The sequence below is a fragment of the Brassica oleracea genome, chromosome C7, assembly GCF_000695525.1.
Source record: "Brassica oleracea var. oleracea cultivar TO1000 chromosome C7, BOL, whole genome shotgun sequence".
In the NCBI taxonomy this organism is placed as follows: domain Eukaryota; kingdom Viridiplantae; phylum Streptophyta; class Magnoliopsida; order Brassicales; family Brassicaceae; genus Brassica; species Brassica oleracea.
In genome coordinates, this window is record NC_027754.1 from 23447936 (window position 1) to 23465796 (window position 17861).

The following is a 17861-nucleotide window of genomic DNA, read 5'->3' on the forward strand; positions in this document are numbered from 1 at the left end:
AACAAAATAAATTACGAACTCTGATAAATACTGCTAACAATGATTTTTGTTTACATATTACCCATCAAATAAAAAATAAACAAGCGCATCTACACGAGGAGATACAAGAGAATCCTGACAGACACAAAGGCAACAACAACATCTCCACCTGCTCCCTACTCTTGTCTTATAAAAATAGCTTACATGCCCAATATCAACATGCCAATGCTATTGTCTTCTTATGAGAAATGCATAAATTCGTTTAAAACCCATTAAGGCCCAAATACTCAGAACTGCCACTCATTTTATAGTTATTTCTACAAGTCTTCATGTATTTGTTTTAAAGGTCTGGTAAAAGCAACAAGTATAAAAATAAAATAAAAACATATAACAAACATAATAAGGATAATAAAAATTATTACTTACACAACTAATCTGGAGAAAAAAATATCTAGAAACAAAAGATACTCTCAACAACTTTAATATAATTTATGTACTCTCAACAGTACAAGAAACAAATTAAAAAGACAAACAAACAATAAATCCCAGTGACATAGCAAACAACACCACGAACTATATCAATTACATTATTAACACAATTTGGTCCTTCATAAATAGAATACAATGCATACATAATTCATCATCACAACTATAACCCTATAACAATTAAAAAACTTGAAAAACAACTCAAAACGCAAAATTCACAACTACAATAACCTTAGCAAGTATTGAGATGAAACAAGAACTCTATCCACAACTCCGCGCTAACGCTGAGGCAATGCCCTAGTTTTTAAAATTTTCAAGTTTATGAATAAAGTATGTACTTTCAAATTACAAATAAGTATTTGGATAAGTGAAATCCGACCGAATCCAAAATCAATAACGAGTTCAACCGGATTGCAATGTGTTATTATATCCCAACTGAACCCGAGAAACCTCAATCAAATAATTACCGAACTTTAAGAATTATAGGGCTAAATTTAAAATTCAACTCGATTGGACACGCAAACAACCTGAACGCCCATGTCTAAGTTTGCTGGTGAAACTTGAGCTCCCGTTTGAAGTCCAAAGTGTTCATTGAGAAGAAATTAATGATAACCATAGTTTAGATAAGAGTCTTAAAAGCATTCAAAATTGATACTTGATGTCCCATATGAATTTAATATCAAGGAGTTGAGCTATGGATTGACCACAGCTTGTATCTGCTCCAATGTCTTCCCTTTGGTTTCAGGCACCACGGCGATGACAAAGACAATGGCCAGCGCATTGATCACCGCATATATGACGAAAGTTCCTGCACCATTTTTTTTCTTTCCGTTTTCAAGGATTGCCTGTGGGAAAAGTGAATGATATAATATAGATTACCATAAGAGCTCCATGACATGAGGAAGTTAAAAGTGTAAGACACAGCCCATGCTCCAAACCAGTTCACCAGCGTCGCCATGCCTCCTGCTACTCCTTTTATATTTATTGGAAATATCTGCAAGTTCTTGTTTAATAAGTAAGAAGATAAGATCCTTCTCAAGTAGCTTTCTTGCTACGAATGTGATTTGTATTTACCTCAGACATGACGACCCACGGCATTGCTCCCATTCCAGCTGAAAACGATGCTATGTACACCTGCTCTCCTCAGTCCTCACCAATATATAATCTTAACAATCTATTTTGGGTTGGTGAAATCACTTGAAAGTAAAATTACTTACCATTATACCAACAACAGCCAGGATCGGGACTGCTTTGTGCGCCATGTCATGAACCTTGAGATAGAATGAGACCGCTGTGATCAAACAGCCTATCACTAACCCTGTTGCAGAAACCTGCCACAAACTCCTTACATGTTAGTTACAGTATTAGTCCTGCCTAACTCTTTTTTCAAGACTTTTTGTTTTTGTTTTTTACCAGTAGCAATGGCTTTCTTCCAGCTTTGTCAACTATTGGTGCATTAAGCGCAGTGATTACAACCTGGTTGTTAACAAACCAATAGAGAGACTAAGACCATAATCATTCTATAGCATTGTTTTGTTCTCGTTAGATAAATAAGATGGAACCTGAAGAACAGCATATATTATCATCCCAAGTCTTGTGGGGAAACCTGACATAAAAATGGCAGATTAAGATACAAGACTGAAGGTGTATATATAGTATAATTCAAGAAAATCTTAAGTTAAAAGAACCTGCTTGCTCAAAGATAGAGCTTGTGTAGAAACATATCCCGTTGATTCCTCCAAACTGCTGAAACACCATCAACCCAAATGCTATCTGCTCCAACAAAGCATGCAAACTGGTCACGTATGCAACGTGACAGGAAAAAAAATTGAAAATTTGATTTGGGTTGGTTATGGTGTTACAAAAACAGAGCGTATGTATCTCCTCTGAAACAAATCCAGCGCCTTGGCTTTCGGAAGCCTCTCCAGAGTTTCGATATAATCCTGTCAAGGAATGGTAAGAGAGATATGTTTTCTTGATTCACAAGAAAACTAATGCAAGTTTCAAAATACCTGAATCTCAGCTGCCTCTTCCGATATATTAGCTTTCTTCCCACGGAGCTTCCTCAGTGCAGCTTCAAACTCTGTATCACGCCCCATCTTTGCCTACAAGCACATGTAGCATCCATTAAATTACCAAGAAAGTGATACATGAGCTTCCATGGTTGTGCTGTTCTCTGATCTTACCAGCCATCTTGGGGACTCAGGGATACAAAAGAGGCCAAGAATGGAGACAGCACATGGGATGAGTCCTGAAGCCAAGGTATAATTTTCAGATAAATAAATTTATTTCGACTTAAAATGGACTACTCTTTAGAGTGTACATAGATTCCTAAACCTATTAGTGCTAAGACTCTCCATGTAACCATTGTGCCTATGATGAAGGAAACTGACACTCCAGTGCAGATCAGAATCTGTGGCACAAGAGGTAAGCATCCATTTCAGAATACGCTAACACAAAATTAGGGAGACAATGAGATACTTACCTGATTTAGTGTGGTTAGAGCTCCTCGGAATGTTTTAGGTGCAATTTCTGCTATAAAGATTGGTACCTACCATCAACATAAATCATTCACAGAGAGTGCTACTTTGTATACATTAGATTATGAGATATTGAATTAAATCTATGAGCTCACCACATAGGAGAATGCTCCCATTCCATAACCCGTTGCCAGTCTTCCAAGATCCAGAGCCACTACTCCCTTTTATAAGGACACCATTTAACGCAAAGAGAGAGAGAGATACATTATGCAAAGATTTATTTAATACCAACGTATTCATTTTGGTTTAGGATCTTGACTTAGAACCTTGGCAAAGAAGATTGCTAGCCAGCCGACGACACAAAACGCAGAAGAAACTCTCATCGCCTGAATACAAAAGAAAATCCACAAGTAGTAAGTAGTAGTCTCACTAAGCCAACTCAGATGGAAACTTTCAAAAAAAGTTTTTGCCTGACCCCTTTTCTTCCAACTAAATCAGCTATAGGCCCACTTGTGATAGCACCAATCATTGCACCAAAAGTCAGTAAAGAACCAAAGAGTGAAAACTGCAAAATTTGAGGTAATGGTTAAGCAAAACTTCAACAATGGCAATGGATTATTCAGTTAAGAAGATTATGTATAACCTCAGCTATAGTCAGAGAAAGATCATTCCTAATTGCAGCCTGAGCAGGTGAGGAGTATCCAGCCTGCATCAAACATTTTTCAGTATCACAGAGTCACTCTTTGTTAGAAACAAAATCAATTGCCTAATTTTCGATTTAAAAAAAAAAAATCAATGGCCTAACAAAGCTGGTGATGACTTTCCATGGATATGTAAATTCACTTACACAAGAACCAAACGCAAAAGAACCACAAACTGCAACAAAGGTGCTAAGATAAACCATCCACGTCTGCTCCGGTTTTGATTCAGCCATATCCTTGTCCACCAATGGTTCCCTGACTTCTCTGCTGCCATCACTTGCGCTTGACATCTTCATGATTATATATATGTCTTCCTTCTGGGATCTTTCGTCTCCACAACTACCTCAAAACTACAAAGAGACGAAGCCTGAAGCAAGAGTTGAGTAAGAAGGCAGAAGAAATGTACAAAGGAGCAAACTGGAAAAGCAGAGGACGAGAATAATGAAGGCGGAAACTTTTTTTTTATAGTTGATAGTGACGTTTTAGGCAAGAAAGCTTTGTAGGGGTTTATTAGCATAGAGAAGAAAGCTCTGTTTTATGTCTTTTTCGGCATTATATTTAGGGGGCAGATTAGTTTCCTATATAGCTAAGGACTACGTTGAGCCGGTTGAGAGAGGATGAAGTCTTGAAACCAAATTGAGGTAATATAAAACGAATATTCTGTATAAGAAAATACATCATTCTTGTGCTTTTTGGTAAACTCACTTCCAAAAGGATGTTTAAATAAAATTGGATACGTCACAAACATGCTAGTGGCAGTCTTGAGGCGGATGTGATAGAGACAGACACGTGATGTCTTTGGCCTCTTGTGAAGAGCATGATCTCAGTTTCTTGGCTTCCTATGAATCCATCCAATAAGCCAATAAAAATCTATCTTTCCTCTGGTGCGGTCTCGTTTAACATCAGAGTTTCGTCTGCGAGTAGATTGTCTACATTTGCAGAAAAATCAACAGCATAGAAGAATTCAAGATAACCAACATAATGAGATTGCGACTGTTGACTATGGCACAAGCGGAGAGGATCAATGAAACTGCTGATATGTATATTATTTTAGTTTTCGGCAAGGAAATAATTTCATTTGATGTCGAAACAAATTTATAAAGTCACTACTAAACCTAATTATTACAAAAACAAATTTGTGCCATATACTAAAAACTAGCTAAGAAGTTAAGTTGACGATGGTTTTTTAAAACCTTTACTCGCTAACAGATTAGTAGTCCATTATTTTTTCACATGTAATGCAAATGTTACGCATCACTATCATATTTTATATATAAAACTATTCTAATTTACATCGCTTTATAAAAACCCAGAACTTTTCTTGACAGCTCTGAATCCATTGCCATCACATCTGGATATTATTTAAAAATTCTAAAAAATGATTAAATACAGTTTTGACCACATTTATTCATGAACAAAATTTGGTGTGCACAGAAACAGGGACCAGGTGCAAGCGTATGTAATGAAAAACAAGAATTCTAGAATCTGATGAACATATTGAGATACTCTTTATACATTTAATGATACTACAATTAGAATGATATAGACAAAATTAGGTTGCATAGCTTTTAGCAGTTTGGAACATGTGCGTTGCGTTGTTGTCAGTTTTATCTGCTGAAATAGGTTCTTGGAGAAAAGAGACGGCGAGGGGAAAACATTCCTGAATACCCTTGGTAAAGCAAGACTGTGGATGGAGCGGTACTCAGGCATGATGAATCCTTCTCTCTCCTCCCTATTCCAGGTTTTTGATCCGCCATTGAACGTCCCATACTACACCAATTTACCAAATCCCCACAGACTTCTTCTTGCTGGGACTTCTGGGTGAGCAATGGAGACCGGGAGGCTAATGAGCATGTTTGAGTTGATAGAGAGCTTACTTAGATTGTTAAGCTCAAATCCAATTGAGTCTGGTAATCTGATGAGTTTGTTAAAGTTTTGCATTAAGTTCTTCCAAAGACCTGATAAAATCATAGAAAGTGAAGCATGTAAAAACATGTTTTCTTTGTTTTTGTTTGGGGTGTTGTGGGAGTTTTGTGAAAGTTATTGGGTCAAACCTGCAATGTTTGATAGATTTTCGGAGAGAAACAAGAAAGTATTAATAAGAGTATATAATACCAAAGGTTTTTTATTCAAAACTATTTAAAAGAATTTGGTCACTGATAAATCTCAAAGGCAAATCTCCAAAATAGCATATTTCTAAGTTTATATCACAAAAATAGCACTCAAAAACTAAAATGACCAAAATAACACCTTTCTAAGTTTATCCTTTGAAAATTTTAATTTTTTTATTTTTCAAAATTTGAAATCTTATCCCAAAACCTCATTTCTCAACTCTAAACCCTAAACCCTAAACTCTAAACCCTAAACCCTAAACCCTAAACCCTAAACCCTAAACCCTAAACCCTAAACCCTAAACCCTAAACCCTAAACCCTAAACCCTAAACCCTAAACCCTAAACCCTAAACCCTAAACCCTAAACCCTAAACCCTAAACCCTAAACCCTAAACCCTAAACCCTAAACCCTAAACCCTAAACCCTAAACCCTAAACCCTAAACCCTAAACCCTAAACCCTAAACCCTAAACCCTAAACCCTAAACCCTAAATCCTAAACCCCACCCTTTAACTCTAAACCCTAAGTTTGTGACTTTTGATAAAACATTAAGTGCTATTTTTGTGACTTTTGACCTTGAGTGCTAGTTTGGGAACAAAAACTTGATTTAGTGCTATTTTTGTCATTTTCTCAAATCTCAATACTCTTAGTTTTTTTTGGTCAAATCTCAATACTTTTCTAAAATTGTATAATACCAAAACTTTTGATTCAAATACTACAGCCGACAATTCTACCTACGTTATAAAGATTTGCGTCTGACTGCATTATCCTAAACCGTCCTATGAAATCATTCATGTCTGATTCTGAGCCGCCTTATAAAATCTATTTTCTGACGGTAATTAAAAACATTTTTTCTAATATTCTGCATAATTCGCGTTTTCTGTGGATTAAAATCTATACCTATCGGTGTAGAAGCATTAATGAATGAATGTTTGGTTAAACTACTTGATCAAAAGGGTTTACAAAAACTAATTAAAGTTAAGAGTTGATTTTCTTTAAGATTTATTATTACTATTATTCAAAATTATAACTATAAAATATAATGTATAATTTCCATACCTAGTCATCTTTGAATACGAAGGAAGCTGTGTGACGTGGCGGGGTCTAAAGCTCTCTATCATTGCTTCCATCGGTCGCGAAAAAATAAATGATTTTCCCCGAAGTAAATGCGAAAACCGGATCTTCAACTAAAAGATTCCCTCTTTGTATTCGAGATTGAACCCGACCCGGATCCGAATTTCAGTATTTGACCCAACCCAACTTCGGTGCTTGCTTCTCTTCTATTCGGCAAACTCCGTCAACAATTTAACCGGAACATCTCAAAGCGTTCGTGAAATAGTTTTAAATACTGATTGGCTGGGTTGTCGATTTTGTATGAGTTGGCTGTCGGTGAAACGATCCGACCCGGGAGTGGAATCGGATATCATCATCAGGACCTCTAATCGAGAAGCAATTTATGGAATTAGGGCTTTTTGCGGGAGTGAAGGATTGATCCATAGAAGAAGAAGAAGAGGGGATTGATCTGAACAACAATCATGTGGTTCTCCTTCTTAAGACCCAGAGATCGTTTCTCCTTGCTCGAACTCAGGTTTTTAATTTCTGATCCTCTGTTTCCTTTACTTCCAATCAAACTCTTATGTGTTAAAACATTGTTTCTTAGAATTGGCAGTTAACATCTATTTAGTTAGGGTTGAATCTCTGATTGACTATTCTTGATCTTAGTGCACAACATTATATGCCTCAATAAGCATAAGTGTGTTTCATTTTTTTTGTGTAGGCATCTCACTGACCAGTTGACGAAAATTCAGATAGTGAACGACACCAATAAGGTCTGGCATAAGCTCTTTCATTTTATTTTTCTTTTAAGTTTTTGATCTTTTTTTTTCTGTTACATTATGATTATGAAGGACTTGGTTGTGGAGGCACTGAGATCAATCGCGGAGATATTAACTTATGGCGATCAGCATGACCCCTCATTCTTTGAGTCAGTCTTCTCTCTGTCCAACACCCTTAATTTCCTATTAGCAGATTGCTTTTATTATTATAGCCGTTTTGTTGCGCAGATTTTTTATGGAGAAGCAAGTCATGGGAGAGTTTGTACGTATACTGAGGGTTAGCAAAACAGTTACAGTTTCTGTCCAGTTGTTGCAAACCATGAGTATTATGATCCAGAACCTCACTAGTGAACAAGCCATCTGTGAGCTCCATCATTTTCTCTTTTTTCAAAATCTCATGACTATATATATATATATATATATATATACTCTATTTATGATTTTTTTTTTTTTTTTGGAAACTCACTCACTGCAGACTACTTGTTCAGTAACGAATATGTAAACTATTTGATAACATATACATTTGACTTCCAACATGAAGAGCTTCTATCTTACTACATATCCTTCCTAAGGTACATTTTTCTGATGATTGTTATCTCGACCTATCGAACTGTATCTGATAACTCTTTCTTTATTGTAGAGCTGTTAGTGGGAAACTCAACAAGCATACAATATCGTTGCTTCTCAAGACTGAGAACGTGAGTATTCTTTATGTCCTTCATGGATAGTTTATTCTGCCATATTTTTAATTCTGCGTTTCTGCTTCTAGGATGTTGTAGTTTCTTTTCCCCTTTATGTCCAAGGCATACAATTTGCATTTCATGAGGAGAACATGATACGCACTGCAGTTCGTGCCCTGACTCTTAATGTATATCACGGTAAAAGTCATTTATTATACTTCTTTTGTTACTTGTATGATTAAAAATACCGAGAGCTTTTAGCATCTTTCTCTGATGCCCTTTAGTTTGTTTTTGCAGTTGGCGACGAATCTGTGAATGATTATGTAGTTAGTCAACCACACACCGAGTACTTTTCAAAATTAGTTTCGTTTTTCCAAAGGCAGTGCATGGATCTAAGCGCAATGGTGTTGAACACGCTAAAGTAAGGTTCAGTGAATTTTAAGAGCTTGTAGAATTTTTTTCATTTCTTCTCACAACCACCTTCCTGTTTTATCTTCGGTAAAGGAGCCCATCCCCAGAATCGGGGGGAAAACTGTTTTCTGCCGTTGATGGGATTGAGGACACATTGTACTACTTTAGTGATGTTATCTCTGCTGGCATACCTGATATCGAGAGGCTTGTAACTGATCACATTCTCCAGCATCTAACTCTCCCACTTCTTCTCCCCTCTCTCTGCTCTGAGGCTGTAAATGTACAAACTATCACCTTTTCATCTTAATTTCCTTTTCAGCGTTGAATTATATTTTTCCTGATTTGCTACTTTTGTTAGCCTTGTTAGTTTTGAGTATCTCCGAAAGTACCATCTCTTATTTCAGTAAAACATTGTTTTGTTTTTTGTTGTTGATTCAGGATTTATCAGTGGATCCTGTCACTTCTCTCTATCTGATTTGCTGCATCCTCCGGATAGTTAAAATAAAAGATTTGGCAAATATAACTGCTGCTACTCTTTTCTGCCCTGTTAAGGCTTTCATTTCAAGTTCGCTAGTAAAACCTAATAGTAGCCTGGCTCCTGAACGCCCTAGATTTGGGAATGGTCATCCAGACAATGGTGTTGCTGAGGAAGCAGATCAACAGTGTTCAAGCACTGAAGTCTTGAATGAGGATGGAGATTGCAATGAAAATACTACGAAAACTACCTTCAACAATTCGCATATTACATTTAGGTAACATGTTAGCTTAATAAAACCTGCATGAAGTTGATATAGTTACTTTTTACTTTCCTTAAGCTGTGTATGTATGATGATGTCTTAATATTTTTTCTATCTCTTATTCTTTTTGTTACTACTAGGGAGACTTTACTTCAATATATTTCTGAGGGAGATGATGTGCAAGCTCAGGGTTCCTTGTTTGTGCTAGCCACTTTGTTGCAGACAAAAGGTATTTGCAGTGGTGTTGTTGGTGCAGATTCTTCAGTCTTGCCTTTTTCTGGTTTTGATGTTTTTACATTCTCTTTCGATAGAACTTGAAGAGTCTGTGCTAGATGCTTTCGGCATTCTTCCTCAGCGTAAGCAGCACAAAAAACTTCTACTGGTGAGTTTCTGTCAAGGCAAATTGTATCTGCATGGAGCCTGTTACTAATACTTTTTTTTTTTTGCATGGATCAAAAAATATCCTGTACTTATTGGGTAGCCCCATCTTTATCTTATTGAAAACTTAATTTGGTAGTGTTACCTCTGACAGCAATCTTTGGTTGGGGAGGACTCTGGTGAAGAACAACTGTTTTCACCGCAAAATGGATCTATGAGAGATGGCTTAACTAGCGAACTTGATTGGTGTCTACGGAAGCTGGAGGTACGTCTCTGCATCTCTTAAAATGTCTTCCCTTCCGTCTCTTTGGTCTTGTGTTATACGGTCATTGACTTATTCAAGTAACTTTAACAGGAGCAGTTTGGAGTTTGCTGTTCATTGCATGGGGCGGCAATGTGCCCCCGTGTACATAGACATCAGGTAATATTATGAATTGTTGTAGTTGTTTCTGAAATTTCATCTGCTAAAGCCTAGGTCCTTTTTCATCACATTGCAAAAGTTATTGTCTTGAATTAAAAAATGTGGTGTAGGTGGTGGATGCATTGGTGAGTCTTCTCTGCCGTGAAAACATATCTGCAGAAACATTATGGGATGGAGGATGGCTTTTACGCCAATTGCTTCCTTATAGCGAGGCAGAATTTAATCGCAAACATCTCAAGATGCTGAATGTATGTTTCTTTCTTCTGTTTAATATTGTTTCTGTCTTTCTCCCTCCTGACCACTTACCAAGTTCCTGCTGATATCATCAGGATTCATACGAGAAATGCAAAGATGCACTAACCCAGGAGATCAAAGGTACATGGCCTGATCTACTCATCAGGGTACTGCTTGATGAATGGAAAAAATGCAAAAAAGGCAAGTAAATAAAGCAAAATGCGTTTGTATATGTTAGATTATAGTAAAGAGTGTATTCAATACCTTGTATCTTCTGTCTAACAGTGATCGAAGCTCCATCCCCTCAAAAAGAGCCTAAATCTGTTATTCTCCAGCTGGATAGATCCGCTTGTAATGGTAGAGTCTTTGTTTTACATATTGCGCTGGCTAGCTGATAATAAATGTTGAATGATATCATTGTGTTTGCATACCAGCATACCAGTAACAACTGATTGTTTTTACAGAAAACACTGTTAGCGAATCATCATTCACAGCAGGTGAAAAATTGTGCGAGGTGGTAAAGGTTCGTCCATTATGTTCCCTTTAGGTTTATATGGAAAGTTCTTATCAGCGCTTGTCTTTAATGAATATGCTACAAACATCTGATAATGGAGCCCTTTACTCCTTAAGGTTTTTGTGCTTCTTCATCAACTCAAGATCTTCTCGCTTGGTAGGCCCTTGCCAGAGCAGCCTCCTATCCATCCTCCTGCCGACAGATCTGAAACGTCTCGTGCCACAACTGCTGGTTTGGACCTTACGGTCCCCAAACCTGGCACCGAAGTGAAGCTAGGTTAGTACGCGATGCTCTTATGCTTGCTTGCTTTGGTACTACATCAATAATTAGTTGAAAATTTCTATCGGTGCAGTTGATGCTGTACCCTGTAGGATAGCTTTTGAAAGAGGAAAGGAGCGCAATTTCTCGTTTCTAGCATTATCATCATCATCCGGTGTGTCTGGGTGGATTGTCCTTGCTGAAGAATCACTTTTGAAGCCAGATCATGGAACCGTCCGTGTTACCGCACCTTTAGCCGGCTGCAATGTACATACTCTCCTCTTTTAACGAAACTGCTTTGTAAAAAAATCACACACAAGGACATGTATAATTGATGTTTTTTTTTTTGTTGGTTTTCAGCCGCGAATAGATGAAAAGCACCCAAAATGGCTACACTTGAGAATCCGACCATCGACGTTACCTTTCTTGGATCCAACAAAGCGAGGAGTCTATGAGAAGCTCAAGTCAAAAGGCCTAGTAGACGGGAGATGGACATTAGCATTCAGAGACGATGACTCTTGTAGCTCTGCTTGCTCAATGGTTTTACACGAGATCGATCTACAATGCAGAGAGGTTGAAAGAAGGTTAAAGTCATTGTTTGACCTTGACAGAAACCAGCAAGATCAATCAAACGTTACTTCACATGCATTCTCTTCATCAACTTCTTCCAGCTGATGTCATTTTGCATTGAATTCTAAATGAATTTATGAATGCACTCTTAGAGCAGTTTCCATGATTCTTTCATATCTCTGCAATTTTTTGTTTGTTTTGTTTTGTTTATTTTCTTCTTCCTCTTTGGAATGGCTTTAAATGTAATATCACTTGTATATTTGAATCAAATTTGTTACAGTTGACCATCTGGAGGGAATAGATGACAAGAGGGAGAGGATGAAAGAATTGCTCACCTATTCACTATTAAGTTTCACTTGCCACCTATGAACTGTGTATTTGAATCAAATTTGTTACACCCATTCACCATATGTCTGAGGAATCTAAGTGTTTGTTTTCACTTATGTTCATCTTTTATCGGTATTTTTTGTTTGTTTTACATGCAATTACTATGTCTGACATTGCAAGTGTCATCTTGACCTGTTGAAACGTTTGCATATGTGAAGAACAGGTGGGAGAAGAGTTCATGGGGTCGGAAGCTAATAGTGCAGAAGAGAAGAGCTGCCCTCAATGAGATTGATAGGTTCAAGATCATGTTGGCCAAAATCCAGGTCAGTGTCCATCTCTGTTTTACTGCAACGAGTGATCCCTCATCTGCCATACTCGGAAGATAGATAGATGTTAGATCAATTAACTTGTTATATCTTAGGAGAAATGTCAAACCTCAAAACTAGTTACATGTTTCTAATGCTAATGCTAATAAACTCAGTTATTTACCTGTCTTACTTAAATCACTCAATTCAATAGATTTTCATGTGTTGTAATTGTGTTGTGAGGCAGGAGCTTGCAAAGCTCAAGAAAGAGATCACCGCTTTGATGTTTTTCTAGAAGATCATACAACATCAGTTTTATCTTTGGTACAAGTTTGAACAGTTTTGCAAATGATAGCTCAGAACTTGAAACCTTTTTAATGGTTTTAAGAAATTTATTGCCCTCTTTTGAATTTGTTATCTGAATAAAAAAAAAACAAAAACAAAGTGAATATTAGGTTGAAACTATAAACTGATAGCAGAGACTGTAGAGCATTCTTAGTTCACAAAACTCAACAATAAGTAAAATTCTAAAGATGTTCTTTACTTGAAACTCAATCAGATGTTGGTGTGGTTTAGGTCTCACCAAGCTTTCATCCTCTTGCTACCCTTTGGTCTTGCAATAGGAGCATCCATGGCTGTCATTCTCTTATTGTACTTTTGTCGTAGAAAAACATTAGAAACCCAAGGGTCACTCCAATCTTTTGTTTCATCTTTTTTGTTTTTGCCACCATATGTTGTATCCTCTTTGACAAGGTGAGTCCACTTAGTTCCTCCACTCCGACCAAATTTCTTCACCTGCATGACTTCTCGCAGAACTGACTTGTCCAGCTTATCTACTCCTGTTGGAGCAGAGTAATCGCGCTGATATATATCATCTGTTTCATCAGATCCTTGCTCTTGGAAGTAGGCACCCTTGTGGTAGTATCTTTGCATAAACTTCCACTTGTTTTTCGGTTTTTCTGATGATGATGGCTTGGGATTGTTATCCCTCCCACATTCTTTCCTCTCCTCTTCTGTCATGTTCCTCAACTTGTCTACCTCTTCCTTCTCTCTCAACATAGCTCCCCTTGCTTCTTTCTCTCTCTTGATCTTACCAAGTTCCCTTGTCTTCCAAGCTTCGTACTCTTCAGCTTCATTGGTCTCATCATCAGTCTCAACATCTCCAAGATCTGCTTCTTCTTCCAGTTGCACGTTCTTGCGTCTCTCTTCCTCTTTTCTGACTTCCGCAACCACTATTGCCTTGGTCTCAATCTTCCTCATCTCAAGTTTCTTCTTTGCTAGTTCCTCAAGAGCTTCTTCTTCAGCCTCCATCCTCTCACGTTCTGCTATTGTCTCCCTAACAGCTTTAGGCACAAAGACAGGTTTCATCATGTATATACCGAACATCTCGTATTCTGAATCAGTCTCGTACTCTGACTCCTCTTCCTCTTGCACCTCTTCTTCATCTTCATCTTCTAGAGGAGGCATTAGATCAGCCTCCTCTCGAGTTCTTTTAAGATTCTTTTCTCTAATTCTGCTTCTTCTTTCTTCCAGTGCATCTACATCTTCTTCCTCCTTTTCTTGATTCCTCAACTCTTCTTCTTCTGTAGACACAACCTCAGCCGCCTCTCTAACTCGCCGATGATCAGCTCTAACTTGACCTAAACGGCGTAGCCTTGGATCATCATTCTTATTCCTCTCCAACTCATCATCCAAGACATCAACCTTCTTCTTCTTGTGCTTCCCAACATGATCATCATCATCATCATCATGATCTTCCTTGGCCCACTCGGGAGCTTTTCCAGGCCAATATCTCCCCACTCTAGTCTGACCAATCCCACCTTGTAGTTTTGCCCTAGTCGCTAGTGCAACATCTCTAACTCCTGCTGTGACCGACATCTTTTGCACAATCAAACTCAGTTTAATGTCTTTACTCAGATAGAAACACAATGACAAGAAACTCAGTTTATATTGCCAACGAAAGCCCTAATCTCGAAACTGGGTGAAACGTTAACTCAGTTTAGAAAATCTGAAAGGTCGTATGATTTGTTCTCATATGTGCATTACGTATATTTATAGCTAAAAATTTTATCCTGATTAAAAAGCAATTGTTAGAAAGGAAATTTAACTAGGACAAATCTCCAAAATAGCACATTTCTAAGTTTATATCACAAAAATAGCACTCCAAAACTAAAATGACCAAAATAGCAACTTTCTAAGTTTAGCCTTTAAAAATTTTAATTTTTTTATTTTTCAAAATTTGAAATCTTATCCCCAAAACCTCATTTCTCAACTCTAAACCCTAAACCTTAAACTCTAAACCCTAAACCCTAAACCCTAAATCCTAAACCCCACCTTTTAACTCTAAACCCTAAGTTTGTGACTTTTGATAAAACATTAAGTGTTATTTTTGTGACTTTTGACCTTGAGTGCTAGTTTGGGAATAAAAATTTGATTTAGTGCTATTTTTGTCTTTTTCTCATTTAACTAATCAATTCCTATTTTCTTATTGGATACTGAACGTGATTTCCTTTTTCTAAGGGTTACGTTTTTTCTTTTTATTTTATTTTTATACTTAAAAGATAAATACGTAGTTGATTTCTTGTCGGTCAAGGAACCTTTCCTTTTCCCTAACTTATGGGGTTTAGGAATTATCTGTGAGCGTGTTTAAAAAAAAAAAGGAATTATCTGCGAGTTTCACAAGAAAAAAAAAGGGAATTTTCTGTGTTATTTGTCAATATATAAAGTCAAAAAGTAAGATCTTATGTAAGCTATAAAATTCTTTGCTTTGGTCCAAAAACGCAACCCTAAAACATCATCAAGAGGCGATGAATTATCCAATCTACATTAGTTCAAGTAGCGATGATGAAGAAGACGACGTTCAAGAGCCCACTAATAGTCAACAACCTGTGACGACCATCGTTAATGATGAGAGACGTATCTATCAAGCTGCGTTACAAGATCTGAATCAACCCAAAACCGAAAAAGACTTGCCTCACGGTGTTCTTTCGGTTCCTCTCATGAGGCATCAGAAGATTGCATTGGAATGGATGCGTCAGAAAGAAAGGAGTTACAATAACTGTCTGGGAGCGATATTAGCTGATGATCAAGGACTCGGTAAAACAATCTCGATCATTGCTTTGATCTTATTCCAAAAGTTGAAGTCACAATCACGGCGTGTGAAGAAAAGAAGTAGAAGATCTGGTGGTACATTAGTTGTTTGTCCAGCGAGTGTTGTAAAACAATGGGCTAAAGAGCTTGATGACAAGGTCTCTCCTCAACACAAGCTCTCTGTTTTGGTCTACCATGGTTCTAGAAGAACCAACGATCCTGTTGAGTTGGCAAAGTACGATGTTGTCGTGACGACTTACGCGCTTGTTACAAACGAAGTCCTTCAAACTCAAAGAAGATTCTCTGGAGCACTAGGGAGAGTTAGGTGGTCGAGGGTGGTTTTAGATGAAGCTCAGACAATAAAGAACCACAAAACACAAGTTGCAAGAGCATGTTCTAGTCTCAACGCCAAAAGGAGATGGTGTTTGTCCGGAACACCGATACAGAACGAGGTCATGGATCTTTTCAGCTACTTCAAGTTTCTCAGGTACCATCCATACGCTGAAATCTGTTCGTTTAGCAAAAGAATCATGGTCCCAATCAAAAACAACCGTCTCAGTGGTTACAAGAAGCTTCAAGCTGTTCTAAGAGCTATCTTGCTTCGCCGTACCAAAGGAACATTACTTGACGGGGAACCTATACTTCACCTCCCTCCAAAGACTATTAATCTGACTAAGGTTGATTTTTCTCCAGAGGAGTTTGCTTTCTACAAGAGGCTTGAAGCAAGTTCGCAATCAGAGTTCGAGGCCTATGCTGCTGCGGGAGCGGTCTACTCAAACTACGCTTACATTCTCGTGATGCTTTTAAGACTACGCCAAGCTTGTGACCATCCATGGCTTGTTAAAACATCGAGCGTCGAACGTGTGAACCAAAGCGTTTTTACATCCACGAAAATCAATGCCGTGATGAAGACTCTAGAGTCGCTTGGGAAGCAAGTCAAGACCCTGGTGTTCTCTCAGTGGACTGGTATGCTTGATTTGGTTGAGCATAGCTTTGTTAAAAGCGGTGTAACGTTCAGAAGACTAGACGGTACAATGTCTCTAGTAGCAAGAGACAAAGCTGTGAAAGAGTTCAACAATGATCCAAGTGTGCAAGTGATGCTGATGTCTCTTAAAGCTGGAAACCTAGGATTGAATATGGTGTCTGCAAGTCATGTGATAATATTGGATCTTTGGTGGAATCCAACAACGGAAGATCAAGCTATTGATAGAGCTCATAGGATTGGACAGACTCGGGCTGTTACTGTGACTCGTATAGCTATCAATAATACTGTTGAGGATAGGATTTTGGCTCTTCAGGAGACGAAAAGGATAGTGGTTGCTTCTGCGTTGGGTGAAGATTCTGGTGAACTATCTGCGACTAGACTAACAGAGCAAGATCTTGGATTTTTGTTTTTTGGTGTCAAGCAGGAACATATATGAAATTTAGCTATATAGGAAGATCTTGGGTTTTTGTTTTTTTTTTTGGTGTAAAACAAGATTTTGATTTGGATGTTTTACATTAATATTTATGGTGATTTTCTATTCAATAATTAGTTTTTAAATTTCCCTTTTTATATGAGTTTAAGAGCTTTCTTTTTTTCTTATACATACCTATTTATGAGTTTTAAAATAACAAATGAATCTTCCAAAAATAACTTAATCTTTAAGAGAGATTAGCCTAAAAAAGTAAGCTTTTTAGTTCATATCAATTTCATACAGCCTGAGTCATTTTCATCTAAGGGGAAATGCGTCAAAGCATCACAAGAGGAAGCATCAGATCACCGCGTTATCCATGGACATGAAGTACTCGGAAACCCGATTATCTTTTTTTAGATTAGCCCTGTTCTTTTGATAGACGCTGAATCTAGCGTCAGCGGTTCCGAATACTTCATCCTCAAGAATCTAGCGTCAACTGCAATAGACGCTGAATCAAACCGTAACCGTAAAAATAGTCGCCGCCGTGAGTTGTAACTGCCGCTAGATTTTTTAGCGATCAATTAACATCCGAAATCTAACTGATATAACCAAAATATGGATCACTCTTTCGGTATGGTTGATATGAACTCAGATCCGAGGGGATTGAGAACTGATGGATCGAGGGGTGACACTAAGGGTTGCGGAATAGCTCAAAGATACTACCAGAGATTCGAAGGTTGCCGGATGTGACGCACCGGTCCAATACAACGAAGTGGTTCGCTTGGAGATGACCTCACCAAGAGAAGTATGAATGTTCTAAGCAAAGAACAATGAGAGAAGACTCAAAAATAAGCAAAAGAAAATCGATGTTCCCTTTTTATTAAGGGGATCATCACATACTTATAAGGTTTGTGAGTCAAAGAAACATAAAGACATTTGTGGGAAAA

The 17861-nt window shown here is 37.6% G+C and overlaps 4 protein-coding genes across 4 annotated transcripts; 2 read left to right on the top strand and 2 right to left on the bottom strand.

Annotated features, from left to right (window-relative positions):
- Positions 1 to 763: 763 nt before the first annotated feature.
- Positions 764 to 4311, bottom strand: LOC106307069 (sugar transporter ERD6-like 7). Its single transcript, XM_013743926.1, has 17 exons — positions 3793 to 4311; positions 3589 to 3651; positions 3421 to 3510; positions 3272 to 3331; positions 3101 to 3166; positions 2951 to 3016; positions 2803 to 2878; positions 2652 to 2716; positions 2478 to 2570; positions 2328 to 2408; positions 2154 to 2238; positions 2028 to 2071; positions 1879 to 1941; positions 1683 to 1796; positions 1540 to 1599; positions 1345 to 1459; positions 764 to 1273 (listed from the first exon to the last, which is right to left on the bottom strand). Exons 1-17 carry the CDS (start codon positions 3940 to 3942, stop codon positions 1158 to 1160), a joined length of 1407 nt encoding a protein of 468 aa, XP_013599380.1. The 5' UTR covers positions 3943 to 4311; the 3' UTR covers positions 764 to 1157.
- A 2537-nt stretch (positions 4312 to 6848) lies between these two features.
- LOC106306782 lies at positions 6849 to 12144 on the top strand. The gene is made up of 21 exons (XM_013743530.1): positions 6849 to 7345; positions 7535 to 7586; positions 7665 to 7741; positions 7821 to 7954; positions 8068 to 8164; positions 8233 to 8290; positions 8362 to 8470; positions 8570 to 8693; positions 8777 to 8963; positions 9122 to 9435; positions 9561 to 9649; positions 9732 to 9802; positions 9953 to 10063; positions 10154 to 10219; positions 10330 to 10467; positions 10549 to 10654; positions 10739 to 10810; positions 10918 to 10976; positions 11084 to 11243; positions 11320 to 11492; positions 11586 to 12144. Exons 1-21 carry the CDS (start codon positions 7293 to 7295, stop codon positions 11898 to 11900), a joined length of 2565 nt encoding a protein of 854 aa, XP_013598984.1. The 5' UTR covers positions 6849 to 7292; the 3' UTR covers positions 11901 to 12144.
- Positions 12145 to 13006: 862 nt separating this feature from the next.
- On the bottom strand, positions 13007 to 14429 carry LOC106305107 (microfibrillar-associated protein 1-like). The gene has a single exon (XM_013741484.1). The coding sequence runs from the start codon at positions 14303 to 14305 to the stop codon at positions 13007 to 13009; it is 1299 nt and encodes a 432-aa protein (XP_013596938.1). The 5' UTR covers positions 14306 to 14429.
- Positions 14430 to 15198: 769 nt separating this feature from the next.
- Positions 15199 to 17022, top strand: LOC106304712 (uncharacterized ATP-dependent helicase C23E6.02-like). Its single transcript, XM_013741109.1, has one exon. The coding sequence runs from the start codon at positions 15235 to 15237 to the stop codon at positions 16936 to 16938; it is 1704 nt and encodes a 567-aa protein (XP_013596563.1). The 5' UTR covers positions 15199 to 15234; the 3' UTR covers positions 16939 to 17022.
- Positions 17023 to 17861: the final 839 nt, after the last annotated feature.

What these genes read in the sequence shown, in the direction of transcription:
- LOC106307069 (XM_013743926.1), bottom strand. Translation starts at nt 3,942, where the DNA reads ATGAAGATGTCAAGCGCAAGTGATGGCAGCAGAGAAGTCAGGGAACCA. An exon ending in CTGAGTCCCCAAGATGGCTG is followed by an intron (nt 2,571 to 2,651) that starts GTAAGATCAGAG and finishes ATGTGCTTGTAG; the next exon opens with GCAAAGATGGGGCGTGATAC. An exon ending in AAGAGGCAGCTGAGATTCAG is followed by an intron (nt 2,409 to 2,477) that starts GTATTTTGAAAC and finishes ATTCCTTGACAG; the next exon opens with GATTATATCGAAACTCTGGA.
- LOC106305107 (XM_013741484.1), bottom strand. Translation starts at nt 14,305, where the DNA reads ATGTCGGTCACAGCAGGAGTTAGAGATGTTGCACTAGCGACTAGGGCA.
- LOC106304712 (XM_013741109.1), top strand. Translation starts at nt 15,235, where the DNA reads ATGAATTATCCAATCTACATTAGTTCAAGTAGCGATGATGAAGAAGAC.
- LOC106306782 (XM_013743530.1), top strand. Translation starts at nt 7,293, where the DNA reads ATGTGGTTCTCCTTCTTAAGACCCAGAGATCGTTTCTCCTTGCTCGAA. An exon ending in CATGACCCCTCATTCTTTGA is followed by an intron (nt 7,742 to 7,820) that starts GTCAGTCTTCTC and finishes TTTGTTGCGCAG; the next exon opens with ATTTTTTATGGAGAAGCAAG. An exon ending in AATTGTGCGAGGTGGTAAAG is followed by an intron (nt 10,977 to 11,083) that starts GTTCGTCCATTA and finishes TTACTCCTTAAG; the next exon opens with GTTTTTGTGCTTCTTCATCA.